At 35.0% G+C, this 23,555-nt stretch overlaps 1 protein-coding gene across 1 annotated transcript in view; it reads left to right on the plus strand.

The window, feature by feature from the left end:
- Positions 1-23,555, plus strand: part of LOC111044060 (E3 ubiquitin-protein ligase lubel) — a 63,883-nt gene that overhangs the window by 37,053 nt on the left and 3,275 nt on the right. Inside the window, exons 17-24 of the mRNA XM_039425458.1 lie at positions 316-2,999; positions 4,921-5,118; positions 10,507-10,785; positions 12,199-12,288; positions 13,197-13,324; positions 15,970-16,180; positions 18,573-18,709; positions 23,076-23,244. Coding sequence (XP_039281392.1) covers positions 316-2,999; positions 4,921-5,118; positions 10,507-10,785; positions 12,199-12,288; positions 13,197-13,324; positions 15,970-16,180; positions 18,573-18,709; positions 23,076-23,244 — 3,896 coding nt within the window. The remainder of the gene's footprint in view (positions 1-315; positions 3,000-4,920; positions 5,119-10,506; positions 10,786-12,198; positions 12,289-13,196; positions 13,325-15,969; positions 16,181-18,572; positions 18,710-23,075; positions 23,245-23,555) is intronic.

The following is a 23,555-nucleotide window of genomic DNA, read 5'->3' on the forward strand; positions in this document are numbered from 1 at the left end:
TGGGTTCAATCTTCTAGTTTTTCGGAATTTAATTTAAACGTGAATTTGACTATGACTAAGACTACGCCCCGTTTCGGAAAGCCAATTTTCTGACTCCAGCTGTTTAAAATCTAGAACTTAGCTGAATTATCATTTACATTATCATTAAATTATCAAGGTTTAAAGCAGTTTTGGGCGAATGCCTGTTCTTTTTACGTGCGTTGTATCTATTGTCTATGGATAAATGAAATGAAATAGATCCCGAGCTCGGAAACCAGCCCTTAGAGTGTTTCTGTAAGCTATCAATTGCTTGATAAACAGGTTGTATGATTTCAGATGGTACGGAGTTTGTGGAAAAGGCAAAAAGCATTGAAAGACAAGGGTCGAACACTTCGGATGAGGTGAGTGATGACAATAACTCTAACGAGGCCCCTAGATATTCTCAAGTAAAATCGTGGCTGGAGACCGCTCAGGATTCAGACAAAGACAGCGACAGAGTCGAAATGAACGTGCTAGAACAGCAACTGAGGAAGGTGTCACTGCCGGGTGACGAGGAGTATGTCGGCACCATGTTGCTGAAAAGCATCCCCCACAAACCAACCAATCAGCAGCTGATTGAACTTGCCAAGCAGCAGAACAAATGGAAGTCTGAATCACAACTGTTGCATTACTACGATAATGAGGAGTTTATAAGTAACCGAAAAAGAAAAAAGAAACTGAGGGAGGAAAAGTCCAAGACCGTGTACACCGATACCCTGGGAGATACAAATGTTATTGAGAGATTGATTCTTGACGGAAATATACAGCAGGTTACTCGACACTTGGAAGATCAATATAGATTTGATGATGAAGTTCCAAATGATATACAAGATCAAATAAAGAAAACTGTTCTAAATAATGCAAGCCACAAAAGAAATGAGAGACCCAATGATACAAATCTGCCTTTTGTTGACTTGAACGAACTAGCCAGTAGATTAAACTTGAAACCAGCTGCTTTAGAAGATCAAGAGTTTCAAGAGAAGAAACGAAATAATGTATTGAAAACTTATTCCTATGATGATCAAGGAAGAAACTCTTCCAGTGAAGAATTGGCCATTCAACCACAAAACATCAGACCAACTATTTACAACGCTGTAAATAACGTTTCACTCAGTCCAGAGAGCTTAAATCGTTCAGAGGATGATACAATCAAGTCAGTTGATAACAACTTTGATTATGCTCAATTTGATAATATCAGTGAACCAGAAGTGTTAACATCATCCAAGCTAATTGTAGCTCTTGATAAAGGTATGATAGATAAAATTAAGTCAGATCAAAAATCTGCAAATAGTTCTGTGAGTGATGATAATTCTCAAATGAACAATAATAGAAATCCACAAAAAGGAAATAACCCTTTGAAACGAAGCTCATCAATGGACATTAAAGTAAGTACACTTCAAATTCAAATCAATGGTAGTCCAAATAATAATAACAAAAAAATTAGTTTACCAGAATCAGTTCAGAAGAATGATATATCGAATGATACCACTGGTAATGTAAATGATGCAAAGCAAGAATCCACCAGAAGTGAAGTTGTTGTTCAAGAAATTGATCGCAAAATTGATGATGTTGAATTGATTCCAGAGGTCGTTTCAAAAGACTCTACAAATGGGAAGTATTTTGAAGAGATATTTGTAAGAACTGTTAATTCGTCCGAGAATGATACAAAGACTGATGACAATGAAGATGAGGATACAGAGGAGTTTCTTGATACACTCCAGAGTCCAATAGGTGATACCGGTATTCAAGATATTAATAACATTATTGAAGAGCCAATTGTTCCAGTAAATGTGAATCAAACAATCATCATAACCCAAGATCTCGATAAAAATGAAACAAGTGATGAGAGCGTTCTCTATTCATTTCCCAACAATGACGTCACGCCAATCTCTTCACCATCCACTCCAATTTCGGAGAGATTGTTGGAGTCCTATTCAAGTAACAGTTCACAGAAAACTAGTTCTTCGATCGCAGAAAGTCGAGCGGAAATTTTGGATTTGCTCAAAGCTAGCCTATCAGACGACCAAGTCTTGGATAGAATAGTTTTTAGTCTATTTTCAAACGTTTTGGGTGACAGAACTACTCCGACACAAACAAAAGTTGATGATCATTCCAAATCGTTCGATTCATCATCAAAATCGCCTCTGCCAACAAAACGCCTGAGCTTCTCTTCTGAATCAGAGATAAATGCTGAGAGCGAGTTTTATGAAGCTGAAGAAGAAGTTGAAAGTGTTCCCGTGCAAACGGCACCAGTCACTGTACTTCCACAATCGACTCTCCATGATTCGAAAGAGCAAGACTCAGGTTTATCAAATGTAACTAATAAGGGAGTTGTGGCCGATCAGAGAGAGATAGAAATTCAACCTACTCTGATCTCAAGTGAGAAAGAAATCACTCCCATAACGCGGGACGTAACTTTGGAAAGACTGAAAGATATTGTTGAGAATACCGTAGTGTTCAAAGACACTAATCCTTCATCAGCGAAGAATAGCTTGGAAAGGAATTATAACACTGAAAAACTCAAGCTGAATACCGGAAATAGAACGCAGAATATGGCAGATGAACAAGTCTTCAGAAACGAGGATGCTGAAGCCCCTGTGGTACAGGTTCAAGTTACACACACAGCAGATGCTCAACCGAATATTGGAAGAGCAATAGATGCAACAGAAGAACTAGAGACAGAAGAAGAAGAGGAGGAGGAGGAAATTGAGGAGGAAGAAGAAGTGGAGGAAGTAGAGGAAGAGATCGAAGAAGAACCGATAGAGGAGAGAGAGGTGGAAGAAGAGAATTTGGGGGAACCAGAGAATGATCAGAGCTCAATAAAAGAGAATCTCGTAGTTGAAATTGAGAAAATTGAAAATTTGAATAACAGAGAAGGAGAAACCAATTATAAAAAAGGAGAGGAGAGTACCATTGGAGAGGTTGCCAACCAAAACTTGGATAACTCAACAACCACAAATGATCCTATTTTGAATAGAGAGGTGAGTCTCAATACCCCAGAATGTATTTTCGTTGCTTTGCGATTTTTAGAGAGAAATCTTCGTTTTCAAATTGGTGCTTGTACTGTACAAACCAGAGCGTCCACATTCCATCCATACATGTTTTGTTTTCTATCTTGTAAGATACCACCTTCCATAGAAGTGCAGGTTTTTTATTCGCATGTTGATAAAACTGGGAAGCAAAATTGAATCTAACAATCTATACCATAGATATATTCAAATTAACCAATTATTCAAATTTGCTTACTCCTGTATTTATGTGAAAATAATTTTGTTTGAATTTTATGTTTTGAAGTTCATAGATGGAAGTTCTCCTACTTTTTAGCGAAATCACTGGAGAATAATAAAAATGCAATGAAAATAGCAGGAATCAAATCAATTTCAGACAAATAAAACAAAATGGAATAGAATCCATGTTTATTCGGACTTCCAATACAATAGTAATCTACATATAAATTTTCTATGACTATCGATAATAGTTTCTATGGATCAAAACCTAGTTGAAATAATCATCTAAGGTGAAATTTTATTAGCAGTAATAATAAAAAAATATTTATTTATTTCCGGGGAGTGGCCGTAGTCGAGTGGATCAGATGCTGGCTTTATTAGCAGTGAGCCTTGAATATATAATCAGAATTTGAAAATTCAATAATTTCAGTATAAAGCTTAAACAATGTTGATATTTTTGTGAACAAAGTTCAGAAATGGCAATTGAAGACTTGAACGACAACGAGACGACGGGAAAGAGACAATTATAAGCCGTGATTAAATGGTTCAAATTGTCCCCCTCCTGTTGTCATCACGTGCCATCACTCCCCGTTTTACGCACTCATCCCGCGTCGTTAACGCGTTTACGTTTACGCGTTTACCCTTTTACGTCGTTAACGCGTTTACGTTAACGCGTTTACCCTTTTACGTCGTTTACGCGAGGCTCAATGCTGAAAAATGAAATGGAAGTACTGCTATTCAATCTAATAAGTCCAAATTATTATCTTCGGATCAAAATCTACGTGTGGTAATTAATTGAATTATTGTCAATATTTATTTATTTATCGGATAGAGTAAACAATAGGTACAGTAGTTGGAGAAGAAAAAAACATGCTATTGCCCAAAACTTCTTCAATTTCCTAATTTTGTCTTAAATTGTCCAAATATTATGTAGTCCATTTCAATTTATACACTTAGGGCCGTTTGCACAGTGAAAGCTTAAACTGAATTCAATCAGCTGTTGGCTTAAACTCAAAATAAATCGCATTATAACAATTTATTATTATAATGAAAACCATGTTGTTTCTCGAATGAATCTATATTTAATCTAGTTTAAGATTGAATTTAGTTTAAACTGGCACTGTGTAAACGGCCCTAAATCATCAATCTGAATAATATACAAATCGAAATAAAACAAACAATTTCAAATTTAGATAGATTAATAATAACACTTTCGTAAAAACATAAAACAAACTTCAAATTCACAAAATAATTCTATGAAAACACATAAATTTTGAGCTCGAAAATATCACGTTCACCAAGACAACAGTTATTTTCAATGAATATTTTTATTCTATTTATTGTTGCTATCTGACTGTCTTGGAAGACATGGGTCTGATTGCACGAACCTCTATTAAGTTTAATCGTGATCAACCACTGATCCTATCAAGAACCGGATCTGATTTCATCATTGGTTCTTGTGGCATTTAATAAAGGTTAAACTCAATAGACCTACATGCAACTGGGTAAAAATGTTTATTGCGAGTGAATACTTTCCAAGTTCTTATAACTTCTTTCGCTTACACTGAGTAGCTTATTGTACATAATTGCCGACAAGCTTCCCTTTAACTTTATTTTTCGAAAATATTAGATGACTGTATCTAAAATGTAACGTTTTGTTGATTTAATTGAACAGAGACAAGCGAGACGTTACCTAGCTGAGGGATTTGTTGAGACTTACGACCAAGCAGAGCTGGCAGTTCAGCTGATGGAGTTGGAATTCGAGCGGGAGCTGAGTCTGTCGACGGCCAAGGAGTGCAGCTCACTTCCAGCTGCATTGGCGCTGCTCCAACAAGAGTGCCAACTCTGCGCTGAAAAATATACCATGAAACAGGTTAGAGATTAGAGATACAAATCATATCATCAAATTCAAATATTTTTTATTCCTTCAAGTATTTAGAGTGAAACAGTGATTGCATACCAACCTCTTTGTATGTTTCATGGGAACAAACACAAATAAAATATTCTTAGAGTGAAACATTTACAATGAAAAACTCAATATCACGGAATTCCTCCACAAAGACTAAACGTCTGCGTTTGGAGGAGAGTTTCAAAGACAACACAAGCAGTCACTACATAAAATAATTATAATAGAAAAGATAAGCTTCAGAATATAATAATGATAATAATGGATCAATTACTTATTCAAATAATAGTAAAATAAGAAATAATACTTAATTATAAGAAATAAAAGATAAAAAGAAAAATATTAACTAAACTTAGGATTGATTTTATTTCTTGTGCAGGCCAATAAATCCCAGGGAATGAAGGAGGCTGTGAGTTCGCGTCCTGTATTTATTTTATAATGCAATGAATTTATAGAGGAAAAAAATCAATATGATAAATCCTTTGATAGTTCTTGCTTTCTGATAGTTATCGAATATAACGTGAGCGGAGCAGAGCTTCTGCTGCCTCCCAGCCAATGTGATACAGACACCAGTCCACACCCCTTCGGTAAACGGCTAGACTATACACCTCCGCCTCTCTTATTTCATTCGGCAAGTTTCTATATAAAATGTGAGCCAGGTAAAATGAATTTGACAGTTCTGACCCATGTGTCAGTTGTGGAACATCATAATTATAGTTGGTAAACTATAATTATCTTAACTATATAATTAAATCAAGTTGATATTAGGCTGATCATCATGTTGTTTGATAGCAAACATTTAAAAATTTTATAATATTTTTCAAATTTGTTCAAAATAATAATAATAAATATCGGGGCATCGAGCTTCGCTCGTTATTTTTATTTATTGATAAACAGAACACATTCTCTAGAATGATCGAGTGTATATTTTACAGCTGGTTATATGTTAGCTTATGAATTTCGGGGATGCGATATTTTGATTTTCCACAGACTCACTCGCTCACTCACTTTTTTACTATCCACAGACAACGAAAGTCTCAGCTGTTTCAGCCAAGGATGAATTATCCTTTTAATGTTGTTCAGAGAGTTTTCCCAAGGATGAGACCTGGTGCAATCAAATTTTTATATCATAAATCTACTATGTTCCAAATTTCGTGAGAATCGTTAGAGCCGTTTTCGAGATCCATTGAACATAAATGAATAACCATAAAAATAACCAATTATAAAAATATATACAGAAATTGCTCGCTTAATATAATAGGATAATAATTCTGTGATTAAGGAAGAAGTGGCATATATCAGCGCATTAACACTTCTCCAAAACATGTGGCTGGAATTGGAGAGGCTAAAATCTACTCAATCTGCCCTACAAAAGGCTGAGAAAAAAGTTTTTCTAGCCAGAATGTAAGACTATAGCAACAGGCTTCCAGCATCAGCAAAGGTTCTATCAACCCTCTTACCAATTTTGTTGACAACGTTGAAAAGACCATGAATCACATCAACATATGTGATCAAAACGGACCAGATCACATTAAGCGTTTTATCGACCGTTTTTTCATGTGATTTTGTAGTGGCCAACCAAATCAACCAATCGGAGAGCTTCCTGCCCTGCCGACTCTAAAAACGCCTGGAAAAAACGCTTAATATGGTATAGCCCCAAGGACTTTCTTTTGTTATCCACTTTCTCATTCACTGATGTTTAACGTTAACTGTGATTTATTGCACCAATGCTGAAACAGAAATTCTGATAGACTGAGAAGATGAGACTAAACTACATTTTATTTTCAACTTTTTGATACTTGGTTCTAGGTTTTCTTCATCAGTTTGTTGCTTTGATGAACGATTTTTTAGGACAAAATGCGATAAATATGAACAAAATTTTTAAATTTCAGATGATTTCAATGCTGGAGTGTGAGTATTTCTGTTGCAAAGGCTGCATTACCAACTTATTATCAATATTTTATAAATTATTATAAATTACAAATTATTGTAAATTATACTTATTATCAATTATAAATGATAGATTTGAACGATATTCTTATTTGTAAATTTCAGATGATTTCAATGCTGGAATGTGAGTATTTCTGTTCTGAATAAGGCTGCGCTGCCCACTTATCCTATACTATCAAACAAGAAATTTCTGTTTATTTGTTTAGATGTTTGTATTTTACCGGATCTCGAAGACGGTTCTAACGATTCTCTGAAATTCAGAACATAGTAGGTTTATAATATAAAAATTCGATTGCACTAGGTCTCATCCCTGGGAAAACTCGCTGAAGGACATTGAAAGGATAATTATTATTCACCCTTGGAAAAACAGCTGATAATTATTTCGTCGTCTGTTGATGATGGAAGTGAGTGAGCGAGTTCATGTGTGTGGGACAGTGTCAAAATTATGACTCTGCTGTTGAACTTTTGTAATCATTCAATCAGGTACTTAGTGCCGGTTGCAAAAAAAAAACGGATTATTTTCAATCCTGATTAATTCCAGTAGATGCATCTTTTTGAAATGGTCTTCTCTGATTTGGTTCACGTGAAATTAATTTGGATTAAAATTTAACCGTCTTTTGTGCAACCGGGCCTTTGTGAGGGAAATTTTTGCATTCCTCTGGAATTAATCTCCATTTACTGTGATTAGATAGAACATTCTGTATGAACTATGAATGTTAATATAATTTCTTCTTTCGTAATAAATGTTTTATGCTTTTTTACTCCAGATCTTCAAGTTGCAGAAATGGGCAATTCGTGTTATAGTAGGAGAGTCAATAAGAACTAGTTGCAGACCCTTTTTTAAGCAATTAAAAATTCTCCCACTCCCTAGTTTATATATGTTGGAAGCAATTTGTCTTATAAAAAAATGAGTTTATGTTCAAGAAGGGTTTTATGATACATTCCTATGAGACAAGATACAGACATGTACTCAGGGATGAAACACATCATACAGCTTTATATACAAAAGGGGTAAGAATTCATCTATTCAATGCATTACCAACACATTTAACGTGTCTAACGCGTAGGAATTCATCTATTCAATGCATTACCAACACATTTAACGTGTCTAACGTGTAGGAATTCTTCTATTCAATGCATTACCAACACATTTAACGTGTCTAATGGGTAGGAATTAATCTATTCAATGCATTACCAACACATTTAACGTGTCCAACGCGTAGGAATTCATCTATTCAATGCATTACCAACACATTTAACGTGTCCAACGCATAGGAATTCATCTATTCAATGCATTACCAACACATTTAACGTGTCCAACGCGTAGAAATTCATCTATTCAATGCATTACCAACACATTTAATGTGTCCAACGCGTAGGAATTCATCTATTCAATGCATTACCAATACATTTAACGTGTCTAACGCGAAGGAATTCATCTATTCAATGCATTACCAACATTTAAAGTGTCCAACACATAGGAATTCATCTATTCAATGCATTACCAACACATTTAACGTGTCTAACGCGTAGGAATTCATCTATTCAATGCATTACCAACACATTTAACGTGTCTAACACGTAGGAATTCATCTATTCAATGCATTACCAACACATTTAACGTGTCCAATGCGTAGGAATTCATCTATTCAATGCATTACCAACACATTTAACGTGTCTAATGCGTAGGAATTCATCTATTCAATGCATTACCAACACATTAAATGTGTCTAACGTGTAGGAATTCATCTATTCAATGCATTACCAACACATTTAACGTGTCTAACGCGTAGGAATTCATCTATTCAATGCATTACCAACACATTTAACGTGTCTAACGCTTAGGAATTCATCTATTCAATGCATTACCAACACATTTAACGTGTCTAATGTGTAGGAATTCATCTATTCAATGCATTACCAATACATTTAACGTGTCTAATGCGTAGGAATTCATCTATTCAATGCATTACCAACACATTAAATGTGTCTAACGTGTAGGAATTCATCTATTCAATGCATTACCAACACATTTAACGTGTCTAACGTGTAAGAATTCATCTATTCAATGCATTACCAACACATTTAACGTGTCTAACGCTTAGGAATTCATCTATTCAATGCATTACCAACACATTTAACGTGTCTAACGTGTAGGAATTCATCTATTCAATGCATTACCAATACATTTAACGTGTCCAACGCGTAGGAATTCATCTATTCAATGCATTACCAACACATTTAACGTGTCTAACGCGTAGGAATCATCTATTCAATGGATTACCACACATTTAACGTGTCTAACGCGTAGGATTCATCTATTCAATGCATTACCAACACATTTAACGTGTCTAATGCATAGGAATTCATCTATTCAATGCATGACCAACACATTAACATGTCTAATGCATAGGAATTCATCTATTCAATGCATTACCAACACATTTAACGTGTCTAACGTGTAGGAATTCATCTATTCAATGCATTACCAACACATTTAACGTGTCCAACGTGTAGGAATTCATCTATTCAATGCATTACCAACACATTTAACGTGTCTAACGCGTAGGAATTCATCTATTCAATGCATTACCAACACATTTAACGTGTCTAACGCGTAGGAATTCATCTATTCAATGCATTACCAACACATTTAACGTGTCTAACGCGTAGGAATTCATCTATTCAATGCATTACCAACACATTTAACGTGTCTAACGTGTAGGAATTCATCTATTCAATGCATTACCAACACATTTAACGTGTCTAACGTGTAGGAATTCATCTATTCAATGCATTACCAACACATTTAACGTGTCCAACGTGTAGGAATTCATCTATTCAATGCATTACCAACACATTTAACGTGTCTAACGCGTAGGAATTCATCTATTCAATGCATTACCAACACATTTAACGTGTCTAACGTGTAGGAATTCATCTATTCAATGCATTACCAACACATTTAACGTGTCTAACGCATAGGAATTCATCTATTCAATGCATTACCAACACATTTAACGTGTCTAACGTGTAGGAATTCATCTATTCAATGCATTACCAACACATTTAACTTGTCTAATGCTTGAAAAACTGAGAGTTCAGTTGAAGACAGAACTGGAAGGACAGTGCTTTTATTCGATTCGGGAGTTTTTCAGTTGCTTTAGTTCATGGTGATTTTTCGTAGACCTTTGAGAGTATTATATGTTACAATCTGTTTTATAAATGCACAATTTGAGTTGAATAATTTAAATGATTGACAAGTCCTTATACCCCTTTGAGAGGAGGTCAGTGGCTGCTAAATTATACTATCTATCTATCTATCTATCTATCCAGAGCGAAGCTCGGTCCCCGATACGATATTCATCATAGATTAACATAATATCATTTATTTGTGAATTTCAGATGATTTCAATGCTGGAGTGTGAGCATTTCTGTTGCTTAGGATGTGCGACGCACTACTTTACTCTGCAGATAACAGAGCGCAACATCAACGACTGCGTGTGCCCGTTCTGCAAGCAGCCCAACCTGGACTCGTGCGACGGCGACCAGGCTCTCAACTACTTCAGCAACCTCGACATCCAGCTCAAGGGCTTCCTCGAGCCCGCCGTTCATGAGCTCTTCCAGAGGAAGCTCAGAGACCGCACTCTCATGCAAGATCCCAATTTCAAATGGTGTGCAAAGGTAAGAAGGACTGATATCGGTTCCCATTGTTATGATTTCCCTTAATAGTAATTCAATAATATTACACTTATTCTTAATACCAATTAAGAATATGTCTGAAGCGGAGAAAAAAGGCCACCACAACAAATGAATTGGATGTATTCCCAGAGGCTGTGCAAAGGCTAAAAATAAACTTTCTACTGGTGATATTTTTCTAAATTTTTCGATCTTTATATACTATCAAGCTATCAAAATGAAAAAGTTTTCTTTATGTGCGTACAGATATACGCGCCGCGAACATGAGCAATTAACTTTTAATCAGCTGATGCCAAGCTTTTTATATCTGTATCTTACCGTTTGTGTAAAAATACAGATATAGTCAGCTGATTAAAAGTGAATTGCTCATGTTCGCGGCTCGTATATTATCCGTACGCACCTTTAGGAAAACATTTTTTTTCTGATCATTACTTTTTACTTTCCTTGCCCTATTACCATATGTAAGGAAAGTATTGCTTTCCGAAAAAAATTAAGGTACCCCAATTTCTGAATTTCTATACGTTTCAAGGTCCCCTGAGTCTGAAAAAGTGGTTTTTGGGTATTGGTGTGTGTGTGTGTTGTGTGTGTGTGTGTGTGGTTGTGTGTGTGTGGTGTGTGTGTGTGTGTGTGTGTGTGTGTGTGTGTGTGTGTGTGTGTGGTGTGTGGTGTGTGTGTGTGTGTGTGTGTGTGTGTGGTGTGTGTGTGTTGTGTGTGTGTGTGTGTGTGTGTGTGTGTGTGTGTGTGTGTGTGTGTGTGTGGGTGTGTGTGTGTGTGTGTGTGGTGGTGTGTGTGTGTGGTTGTGTGTGTGTGGTGTGTGGTGTGTGTGTGTGTGTGTGTGTGTGTGTGTGTGTGTGTGTGTGTGTGTTGTGTGTGTGTGTGGTGTGTTGTGTGTGTGTGTGTGGTGTGTGTGTGGTGTGTGTGTGTGAGAGTGTATGTGCGTCTGTGTACACGATATCTCATCTCTCAGTTAACGGAATGACTTGAAATTTGGAACGTAAGGTCCTTACACTATGAGGATCCGACACGAACAATTTCGATCAAATGCAATCCAAGATGGCGGCTAAAATGAAAAATAAATAAATAAATAGAAAGAAAAATAAAAATCTCAGTACCCTTTTGAATTATTTTATCACAACATATTTCAACATTGATGCCATTTTAAAGTGATTTTATATGAATATTTTGTTTGGTGAAGCGTCCACACTGGCCACGGGCAAACATTGTTTGTCAAACATAATAAAACTGTTTCAACAAACATGGTTTGTTCAGTATGAATCCGGCTTAAGACTGTATGAGCTTTGATAATTTGTGAAAAATATTAACTCTGAGTTAGCTATTTGTATAATGCAATATTTTGTTATAATTTACCTATATATTAAGAGAGATCTTGTTTCACAGTGTTCTTCAGGTTTCATAGCCAATCCGAGACAGAGGAGATTGGTTTGCCCTGATTGCAGATCAATGACATGTGCCAGTTGCAGGCGACCTGTAAGTATCTTATTGAGATTTCAAATACTAAAATTTGATGTTGCTTTCCATGACGAAACACTATATAATAACTCTGTTGTAGTTCTGACACTGTGTTACTTGTAAATATTTGAAAAAACACTTACTTTTCTTGGAGGCTGATGAAGCTCCTCTTGAGGAGTGAAATGCATTCCTGAATACTCCAAGAAAAGTAAGTGTTTTTGACGTGACAACGTCTTATAAATTGGTTTGCCGGGAGACACTTCAAGAAACTGCGTTACGTTCCCACGTTATGCGCTCACAATGAGAGCGAGTGAGAGCGTTCGTTTCGGTTCACGGTCGTCTGGAAAGAGCACGAATAGGAGCAGTGGCAAGCCCAGCAACCCGAATGCATTCACCTGGAGAGCGAGTGAAACGGAGCAGTCAACCTGCGCAGGCGCCGCAAGCAATCTCCTGCGACTGCGCCACTAATTCAAAATGTCAAGTCAATGGTTGTCTCTCTCGCTCTTAGGTGGGCGCGGGCTAACCATGCCCGAGTGGAAGGGACGCGTGCCTCTCACTCACTCTCATTGTGAGTTATTATTTCATCCTTCTTCCTACTATACGAATGAATATTCACATTAAAATTATTTTACCACTCAAAGTCGTTGTCACGTAAAACTTTCGCCCATATACCGACTTTACAGGCAACCATGCAATTTTTTATTCAAATATTTACAAGTAACACAGTGTCTGAACAGCAACAGAGTTACTAAAATTTATGATACTGTAATAATTAAATCAAATATCACAAGAGTTCAGAATTTGTAATACAATTTCTCACTTAATTAGCGTATACAATGCAAATGGATTATTGTTATTCACAGACAAAAGTTTAAAATCACAAACATATTTCTCAATTATAATAAATATTGATTTATGAATTCCAGTGGGAGAAACAGCACGAAGGCGTATCATGTGCTGAGTATGCGGCATGGCTGGAAAAAAATGATCCGGAAAACCAAATCGATCAACATCTGGCTGAGCATGGTGTTACATGTCCCAAATGTATGGCAAGGTATAAATTCCAAGTAATACTCAGCTATTTTTCTTCGTACCTAACCATTGACTACTATCTAATAAGATAATGGATTGAAGATGCTAGACACTCATAGAATTCTTCTTCTTCTTCTTCTTCTTCTTCTTCTTCTTCTTCTTCTTCTTCACTGTACATGCTCAAACCACCTCATCCTTGTCTCCTGCATTTTCTTTCCCAGTGGTCCAACTCTTACAGTGCTTCTGATCAATTAATTTCTTATTTTATCTCTTCTTGTAACCCCACACATCCATCTTAACATTCTCATCTCAGTCACTTCCATCTTTCGTTCCTTTTTCTTTGAAATGGGCCATGTTTCTGTTCCATACAGCATAGCTGGCCTCACAACTGATCTATACACTTATTTTCCCTTCATTTGACAATTCACTCTCTTATCACAAAGAGCACCACTGATTCTTCTCCAGTTCATCCATTCACAAATTATTCTATGCTGTATTTCTACATCAAGCCCTCCATCTCTCTGTACACTTGAACCCAGGTACTTAAAACTCATCGAATTCCAATTTTTAATATAATTCCACATTGTTTATATCATTGGACTGGTGAGCGTTCATTGGTCAGCACCTAAAATACCCAGTTTTGTACGTACTTTCAAAATGAAAATTCTCAATTCTAGGGAAGCCTCCCCAAACTTTTCTTCAATACTCAAGTGGAAATCATTTTTGACAAGAAAACCTTGAATTATTCATCTTTTTTGTAACACAGTTATAAAAATTTGAAAAGTATTTCAATCACTAAGAAGTTTCTCATTTATAGTAACCAGATTGAGTACGGAGCTTACAATTATTGATCAATTATAATTACTTTTACATTTTTAGCATTCTAAAACAGCGGTTGAGTATTGATAATTGAACATCCGTCATATTAAAGTTAATAAGAACAATATGAAAACTTGTAGTACCCTTCATTATTTTTTGCCACACTGCAAGGAAAGCAGCTGTTTTCCAGTCCCTACGTAGATCTGAAACACATTGTTTGCAGAGTGCAGTTTGCAGAGTACCCTTTCCGGCCGCTAAATTTGAAGTGTGCTAATACAGCTGATCAAAAATCTTTTTATTATTTGAGTTTATTATTCAATAATTACAACATTTATAATAATATCAAGAATAAGAAAGTATAAACTCAACCTCCCACATAATTGAACATAATCTTTTAGGTTATTTAGACAAATCAGAATAGAAAATAAAAATACTTGGACAATTTCCTGATATTCAGATTAGCTCAGATTTGCTAGAGCTATGACCTTCCACTTTTGCTTTCGGAAGTGCTTAATAAACAATATTATTCTCATATATATGTATATATTTTTTATTTTTTTCTGTGTGGCGAAAAATAGCGTTCACACCACGGGCAAAAATGTTTTTTCGCCCCACTTGGATGTAATGAGCTGGTTTTCGTTCGTCATATGGAGGCCGAAAATGATTGTTTTCTGACCAGGCCGGTAAAATTTTTACGGCCCTAGGGCTGTAAAATAACCTTGAAGTCAGCTGATTCTGATTTGATGTGAACGTGTTTACAAAATAGTTTATGAAACGAAATCAGTTTATGCTTCTAGAATTGAATAAAGTATTTTGCAATAAGATACTATCATTTTATTTGGATGAATGAAATACAAATGAGATATTATAAACTATTCAAATTCAATTTTCAGAGTATAATAGAATCTAACCTCAAACCTCCTAGTACTGCGTTTATCACAAAACATGGTGGATAAACGGAATCAGTTTATTCTTCTAGAATTGAATAAAGTATTCTGCAATAATATACTATCATTTTATTTGGATGAATGAAATACAGATGAGATATATATTATAAACTATTCAAATTCGATTTTCAGAGTAGGATAGAACTTCTAACCTAAACTTCCGTTGACATTCAGATTGGCCAAATTTCAAGTGTGCTAAAACAGCTGATCAAAAACTTTTCATTATTTGTGTCATTATTAATTCAATAATTAAAACATTTATAATATTATCATCTTATTGTCATTTGAAAGAATGAAAAAGTATAAACTCAACCTCTCACATAATTGAACATAATCTTTTAGGTTATTTAGACAAATCAGAATAAAAAATAAAAATACTTGGACAATATCCTGATATTCAGATTTGCTAGAGCTATGACCTTCCAGTTTTGCTTTCGGAAGTGCCTAATAAACAATTCTTCTCATAAATATATATTGTTTTATTTTTGTGTGTGGCGAAAAATAGCGTTTGCACCACGGGCAAAAATGTGTTTCCGGCTCTCAATCTTTTCTAGTCCTCGGCCTACGGCCTCGGACTTAAAAACCGATCTCGAGCCGGAAAAGTCTCATTTTCGGCCCTAGGTGCGAAATATACTATTCCGGCTCTCAATCTTTTCCAGTCCTCGGCCTACAGCCTCGGACTTGAAAACCGATTTCGAGCCGGAAAAGTCTCATTTTCGGCCCTAGGTGCGAAATATACTATAAAATATTACAACTAGTTTCGACCATAATAATAAAGGGTACTACAAGTTATCATATTTTTCTTATTTATTTGTAAAAAAGTAGCCCATTCAAGTGAAGTGTTTTTTTTGTCATATTAAAGATATTCACTGAGTATTTATGATGGAACATGCGATTACAGGTACTCACTGTCTCGCGGCGGTTGTATGCACCTGACTTGTCCGCACTGCAAGCACGAGTTCTGTTCGGGCTGCGCCAATCCTTTCCTGATGGGCACCAAGTGCACTGTCTCCGAGTACTGCGCCAAACTCGGCCTTCATGCGCACCATCCTCGCAACTGCCTCTTCTACCTGCGCGACAAAGAGCCACAGCTGCTTCAGAAGCTCCTCGACGTAAGACAAGTTTGGAATACAATATTTCGGACACATCATAATAAAACAATAAAGGCCAGTTTCCGAGCTCGGGATTTAGCTAAGTCCTAGACTTTAAGGCTGTTTGGTACACTTTTTTTATTATTTAAATTGGATAATCTTTTTCAATATAATAGTTAAGATCATTATAAGAGTGAGAAAAAGTGGCAACTGAAATTTTTAAGTGGTCTAATAAGCGAGTTATGGGTTGTTGAAGAGCTAAACTCCGTTTTCTTTCCAGATCATAAACGGTTTCGACTACCTATATTATTAGAACTTCTCTTAAAAAAATGTATCTTTCTAAACTAAAACAATATTTTATTCCCCATATCGTTCATAAATGAAAAAGTAACATTTTTTGTAAATTCGATAATATTTTGGTATTAATCGCGAAAAAAACACATATTAGAACAAAGCCAATGATATACTGAATGTATGAAAAAAACGCCAATGGAAAATTCGAAACCGTTTATGATCTGGAAAGTAAACGGAATCTGGAAAGTTAGCACTTCAACAACCCATAACTCGCTTATTAGACCACTTAAAAATTTCAGTTGCCACTTTTCATCACTCTTATAATGATCTTGACAATTATATTAGAAACGATTATCCAATAAAAATAAAAAGGTCTACCGAACAGCCTTAAATAGCTGGAGTACGAAAATTGGCTTTCCAAAACAGGGCATAGTCGCAGTAAAATAATCTTTATTTTTATAATTGGAAACGTTTTTCCTCAATCAAATAAAACATTCCGAAATAATTCGAAATAGCTGAAAATGTACACTAATTTCTCTTTATTTTATTTTGTGTTCAATTTTCTAGTTTTTCGACATTTACTTTAAACGTGGACTGCGACTACGCCCCGTTTCGGAAAGCCAATTTTCTGACTCCAGCTGAAAGTCCAGAACTTAGCTAAATCCCGAGCTCGGAAACTGGCCCTGAATTGTTTGAAACATTTCGATTCAAATTTTCAAACATTTTCATTTTGTAACGAAATGCAGTCAATAAATTGTTTAAAACATCCAAATAGTTTACTATAGTTTACATACAATAGTTAGGAAACTGATGATTTAAACAACGAAACGCAGTCAATAAATATCGTTAAAAACATTTTTATCTATTAAAGACACTATTTTGATGTTTCAAACAACGAAATTCAGTCGATTATTGTTTAAAACATCAAAAATAGTGTGTTCAGAATGAATCAATAAACCATCATCAATAATAAGGATTCATCAATTAATTCAAATCTATTGAAAAGTTCACTCTCGTCATTTGATTGAAGTATGACAATACATTGTTGTTAATGAGGCAATAGATAGAACATCAAAGTCTCATTCTTTCAATAAAGATACGCTATTTTGATATTTTAAACAACCAAATTCAGCCAATAAATTCAAATTTCAATAAAAAGTTGAAAAGTTTCTCATGAAGTCCTGGTTAAAATATTCTATTCAATAACTTATTTCAAATGCAAAATATGATGTGTGTTGTAAATCCACTTTTTTCTACTATTAATTGGAACTTTATATAAAAAACACTTTTAAAGTGGAAACACGTTCTTTGTAGCAGTGACAACGTTGTTGGTCATCTCCAGACTAAGGAAATTGACTCTTGCTTCAATATTACAATATTTTCTCTACACTGCACAGAAAGCAGCTGTTTTCCAGTCCCTACGTAGATCTGAAAGTCATTGTTTGCAGACGACTCTCGTCTGACGTCAGAACAGGTTTCTTTCCGGCTAAGGCCGGAAAGAGTACCCTTTCCGGCCGCTACATTTCAAGTGTGCTAAAACAGCTGATCAAAAAATTTTTCATTATTTGAGTTTATTATTCAATAATTAAAACATTTATAATAATATCTTATTGTCATTTGAAAGAATAGAAAAGTATAAACTCGATCTCCCACAAAATTGAACATAATCTTTTAGGTTATTTAGACAAATCAGGATAAAAAATAAAAATACTTGGACAATTTCCTGATATTCAGATTACCTCAGATTTGCTAGAGCTAAGACCTTCCACTTTTGTTTTTGGAAGTGCATAATAAACTATTATTCTCATATATATATATTGTTTATTTTTCTGTGGTGGCGAAAAATAGCGTTCGCACCATGGGCAAAAATGTTTTTCCGGCTCTCAATCTTTTCTAGGCCGTAGGCCTCGGACTTGAAAACCGATTTCGAGCTGGAAAAGTCTCATTTTCGGCCCTAGGTGCGAAAAATACTATTACAATGGTATGGAGAGTAGGTAACATGTCGAAACGTCGCTACTGCTAAAAAGTAAATGTTTCCACTTCAAAAGGGTTTTTCTATACAAAATATTATGCATATTTATTGAATAAATATATCATTTTTTAACATTATTGTTCCCAGGACAACAATGTGGAATATAAAAAAGATTTACCAGAAAAAGAGGGAACTCGATGTACGATGCAATTGCAAAGAGAGACTCCCGATGGAATGATTGACGTCACCTGCTCTCAGCCAGTCATTTTCAGCGGTCTTTGCAGGTGAGATGAGTACGGTACCGTATTAGTCAAATTTTACATATTGAAAGGAATTTTCTGCAACAATAAATTGAAAAATTATAGTATTTCACAATCGAGAAATCTGAGGATACATGAAAGTATTTATCATTATCAATGCCTCACATTGATGATCATATTCAATGCAAATATTCATTGACGTACATTATTGTGTTTTATTATCTATTTGAAATCTTCAACTTATATACCTATTTTCAACAACTACAAGTTAATGTACAGAGTGTTCTGAAAAAGGTCCCATACGTCAGGGCGTGGTGATTCCTCTCATCAAAAGAAGAAAAAATCTGGTGTGGCGCACTCACACAGCTTTCCTTGTCGTTATGAAAATTGATCAACTGACGCTAGTGTTCCCGCGCAACTCAAGTCTACTATTTAAAGATCTAAGCCAGCTGGTGACAGGACAATAACGTTACAGACACACGAAGTCTGCTATCTCTTCATAGTGAATGATTTAATAAAATCAACAGTTGCCAACAGTTTGCAATTTAATAATCTTATTTTCTCGAACATCGAGCTTATTTTCAATTTTAGGTGAAAATGTTACTGAACATTAATTGTAGAGATTTCCATGCTCAATTTTTTTTACTTGAAATTTTTTGTTTAAACTGTATCTGAAGCCTGATAATTGGGAATCTAAAATTAAACTTTGCATAGATGGGGCGCAGCTCCTGAAAATTTTACACAAATGAGACTTGTGGTAGTTGATAGAGCTTATCAATGACTATTAATTTCAGGTAAGAATTTGATCAAAATCGTTGGAGCCGTTTTCGAGAAAATCGCGAAAAACCCTATTTTTGACAACATTTTTGCCATTTTAGCCGCCAAATTGCATTTGATCAAAATTGTTCGTGTCGGATCCTTATAGTGTAAGGGCCTTAAGTTCCAAATTTCAAGTTATTCCGTTAATTGGGAGATGAGATATCGTGTACACAGACCTGTAGCTACAGTAATTTTTAATATGTGTGACGAAATACGCGAAACTTGGTCCCGAAAAACAAGTTCCTTTAAGGTTTGAAGCCTATTCACTATGTTAAATGTACAATGAACACAAAATATTTTCTACAGAGCTTGTAGAAAATTTAATTTTGAAGAGAAAGATGTAGAATAAGTCTATAATAGACAAACGCAACCTTGAAAAAATAATCCTTAATTACATACAAAACGCATGAAAAATAGACAAAATCTGTTAAGCTCTCTATTTTTCATGCGTTTTGTATGTAATTAAGGATTTTTTTTAAGGTTGCATTTGTCTATTATAGACTATCGTCTATTCTACATATTTGGCTCCGAAACCAAATTTTCTACAAGTTCTTTAGAAAAATGTTTTATGTTAATTGTACATTTAACATAGTAAATCTGCAACAAACCTTAAAGAAACTTGTTTTTCGGGACCAAGTTTCACGTATTTCGTCACATATCTTAAAAATTACAGTAGGTAGCTAAAGGTCTGGAAACGATTTTATTCAATTTCTGAGTTCATTTTACATAAAGTACGCTAAATTGTACATCTTAATTAACAGCCAACAAATACCCATAAGGCCTCGTTTCAACGGGGGAACTGAAATTCTGTCGAAATCTTTCACCCTGTATAACTTAGTAACTGAGCATTTTCGGACCTATGTTAACTAGTAGTCCTGTGAACAGTAGACCTCACGCAGTATTCTCATCCACAAGTACCTGATTGAAACTATAGACCTTATGGAAATACAGCGATAGACTGGCTTCTCCACACATCTGTGTAATCACTTGTCAGCTTATTTATGATGAATAATTCTATAGTCTGATTTTTACTCTAATATTGGCTTATGAAGGAGGCTCCTTTTTCCTTTTATATTGTCCTTGAAATGCAAAATTTCCAAAAACCTTGTATATACGTCGAAGCGCAATTAAAAAAGGAACATACCTGTCAAATTTCATGAAAATCTATTACCGCGTCTCGCCGTAAATGCGCAACATATAAACATTCAAACATTAGGAGAAATGCCAAACCGTCGACTTGAATCTTAGACCTCAATTCGCTCGGTCAATTAGAGTTTTTTTTTCTTCTTTTGATGTGAGGAATTACGCCCGACTTATGAGCACCTTTTTTCAGAACATTCTGTATAATTTTTTTACGATGTGATATAAGATAACCCACTACAGATTAATGAACTCTTTAAAGAGTATTATTATTTCACTTTGATAGCATTGATGTAGTAAACTTTTAGCTTTATGTAATAATTACATAAATTATTTATAACAGAATACTTGAATGATCATACTATTTCAGACGTCACTATATAGAATATATAAGTCGATTAGTGCGTAAGCTTAAGATTGAGACACTTGGAATCCTCACATCAGAAGACCTTGAAACTGTGATTAAGCGAGCAGGAAAAAATCTACCACCAAATCCCTATGGCACTCCAAAGCTGCACTACCTCAACGCTCTGTTAGAGGTACAAGCAACATATCACATGACTTGCTTCACATTCCGATTTCATCCATTCTCTATAACATCCACTTTTGTAACCACCTTTAAGCATGCTCAGGTTCTTGCTCCACAAGTTACAAGTAAGTTTCCTTAAATAATTATCTAAAGCTGGTGTTTCGTTTGTGCGTAAATGCCGTCATCAACCACGACAGGGTGAGGATCTCAGATTGGGTAGATTTCAATTTGCCTAAGTAACTTAAAAAATTATGTTCAATTATGCTTTAATGAGGGAGGTTTAGTTTAAACTTTTCTATACTTTTAAATGACAATATGCTGATATTATTAGAAATGTTTGATTCTTGAATAATAAAACACAAATAATGAAAAGTCATTTGATCAGCTGTTTTAGCACACTTGAAATTTGAACAATATGAATGTCAACTGCTTGTTGTCGGCAACTGCTGAAATTTTCGCACAAACGAAAACACTTGAAATTTGGACAATGTGAATGTCAACAATGCTTGTTGTCGTCGACTGCGGAAATTCACGCACAAACGTAAATGCACCTTAAGCCATCAATTTACTTGACTTATTAAGTCATTTATTCTCATGAATATTATGAGAGCTGATCCACTAAATAGTTCAAAATGAATACTATTGAACATACATCAATCATAAATTTTATGTTAATATTTATGACAGATAATAGACAGAATATACATGAATATCAGCATTTATTGTGTCCCGGCACCAATGTGTAAAAATAGGTACATTTCTTGTTAAAAACTCAAAGGTAATAATACAGAATATTTGATTTCATTGGCTTACTACATTCGACTATCTATCCTACTATCTATATTCGATTATCTATCTATATTACTGAATGACTGTCAGATTAAGAAGTGGAAAATAAAATAATAGAACACTTGTCTCTTTTCTGTTTAGGGCTACTTGTAATATAAATAGAAATAAAAAATCTCAGTACCCTTTTTTGAATTATTTTATCACAACATGTAATTATCACATTGTGCACAAATACTTAAAATGAGGAAAGGCACAACAGGCTCATGCCCAAAACTGTCCCATTTCCAATTTATACTATACTGTCCAAATCAAAATGTTGGTTATGTCACTTCCACTTTTCAAAATACAATTTACGCTCTTCAATACTCAGATAAACGAGCAAATTTTGAATCACATAGATACTATTAGAGTCTAAAAACAAAAAAATCTAGAACAGTAACTTAATAATCATTCAAAAACTATAAATTTTGAGTGAAACTAGAAATTTTTGAGCTAAAAACTTCACACTTTACAAAAAACCACAGCTGGTTTGTTTCAACATTCATGCAATTTTCAATGAAAATTTTTAATGAATTTTGAAAAATGAAAATTGAAAATGGCATGAATTTTGAAACATGTTGTGATAAAATAATTCAAAAAGGGTACTGAGATTTTTATTTCTATTTATTTAGAAAACGTGTTTTATTCTTGTCAATCCCCCTTCTATTCATTTAATAACAGAACTGCAGTTTTGTGTTGCAACCAACACATCTTCAGCTGTAGAAGTTTTTTTTTTAATTATGGAGGAGTTCCACAAGAATCAACGAGTTTTATCAATGAAACATAAATTTCAACTACTCAGTTTATATTTAAGACTCCCACATTACATTAACATCTTAATAGTTCACAGTTTGACGGGAAACACTTGTCGAGCAAGAAACTCATGAGACAAACCCCTAAAATCAATTCTTCTACAACTGGCTGATTCAGTGTGTGTGAAAGACAACAAGATGGAATCACGTGCAGTTATTTCTATCATCGCTTTCACTCTTGTACACGTTTTGAGTGTTGGAGACTTTTTTATTTTTGGCATGACCTGGTTACTATACAGGTTTTGTTGTTTGTTCTGCTTAGGACACATTACATTGAATATTTGGTGAAGCAAATTGGTCAGCAGAAGTTGGATCCGATTGCAATTCTCGATCTGAATGAGGCTCAACAGGAGCTGCGCAGGCGAGGCAAAGCGTTGCCGGAAAGGCCAAGTCATCTGACCGACGATGACTACCTCAAGCTCTGTGCAAAGGTATGTCCAGTCCAGTCCGAACAAGCCTCTGCCCGCCCGCCCGCCGGTTCTCTCTAACTCACAAGCAAATTTCTGAAAAACAATTCACACAGTTAGTTTGCACATACCATACATCATGAACATGACTCCCAACAACATTAATTACTTACAATAGTGGATGGACTCTGCTATTAAACACTTCCAAATCTATCACTCCGTTGAAGCACATATTGAGGGACTCAGAGACTGGAAACGCGTTCAAAATGAATTAAGCTGCGTTTACACCAAAGTTATTAATAAAATGTTAATAACTTAATCCTTATAGATTCTAT

The sequence above is a fragment of the Nilaparvata lugens genome, chromosome 3 (assembly GCF_014356525.2).
Source record: "Nilaparvata lugens isolate BPH chromosome 3, ASM1435652v1, whole genome shotgun sequence".
Lineage (NCBI taxonomy): Eukaryota > Metazoa > Arthropoda > Insecta > Hemiptera > Delphacidae > Nilaparvata > Nilaparvata lugens.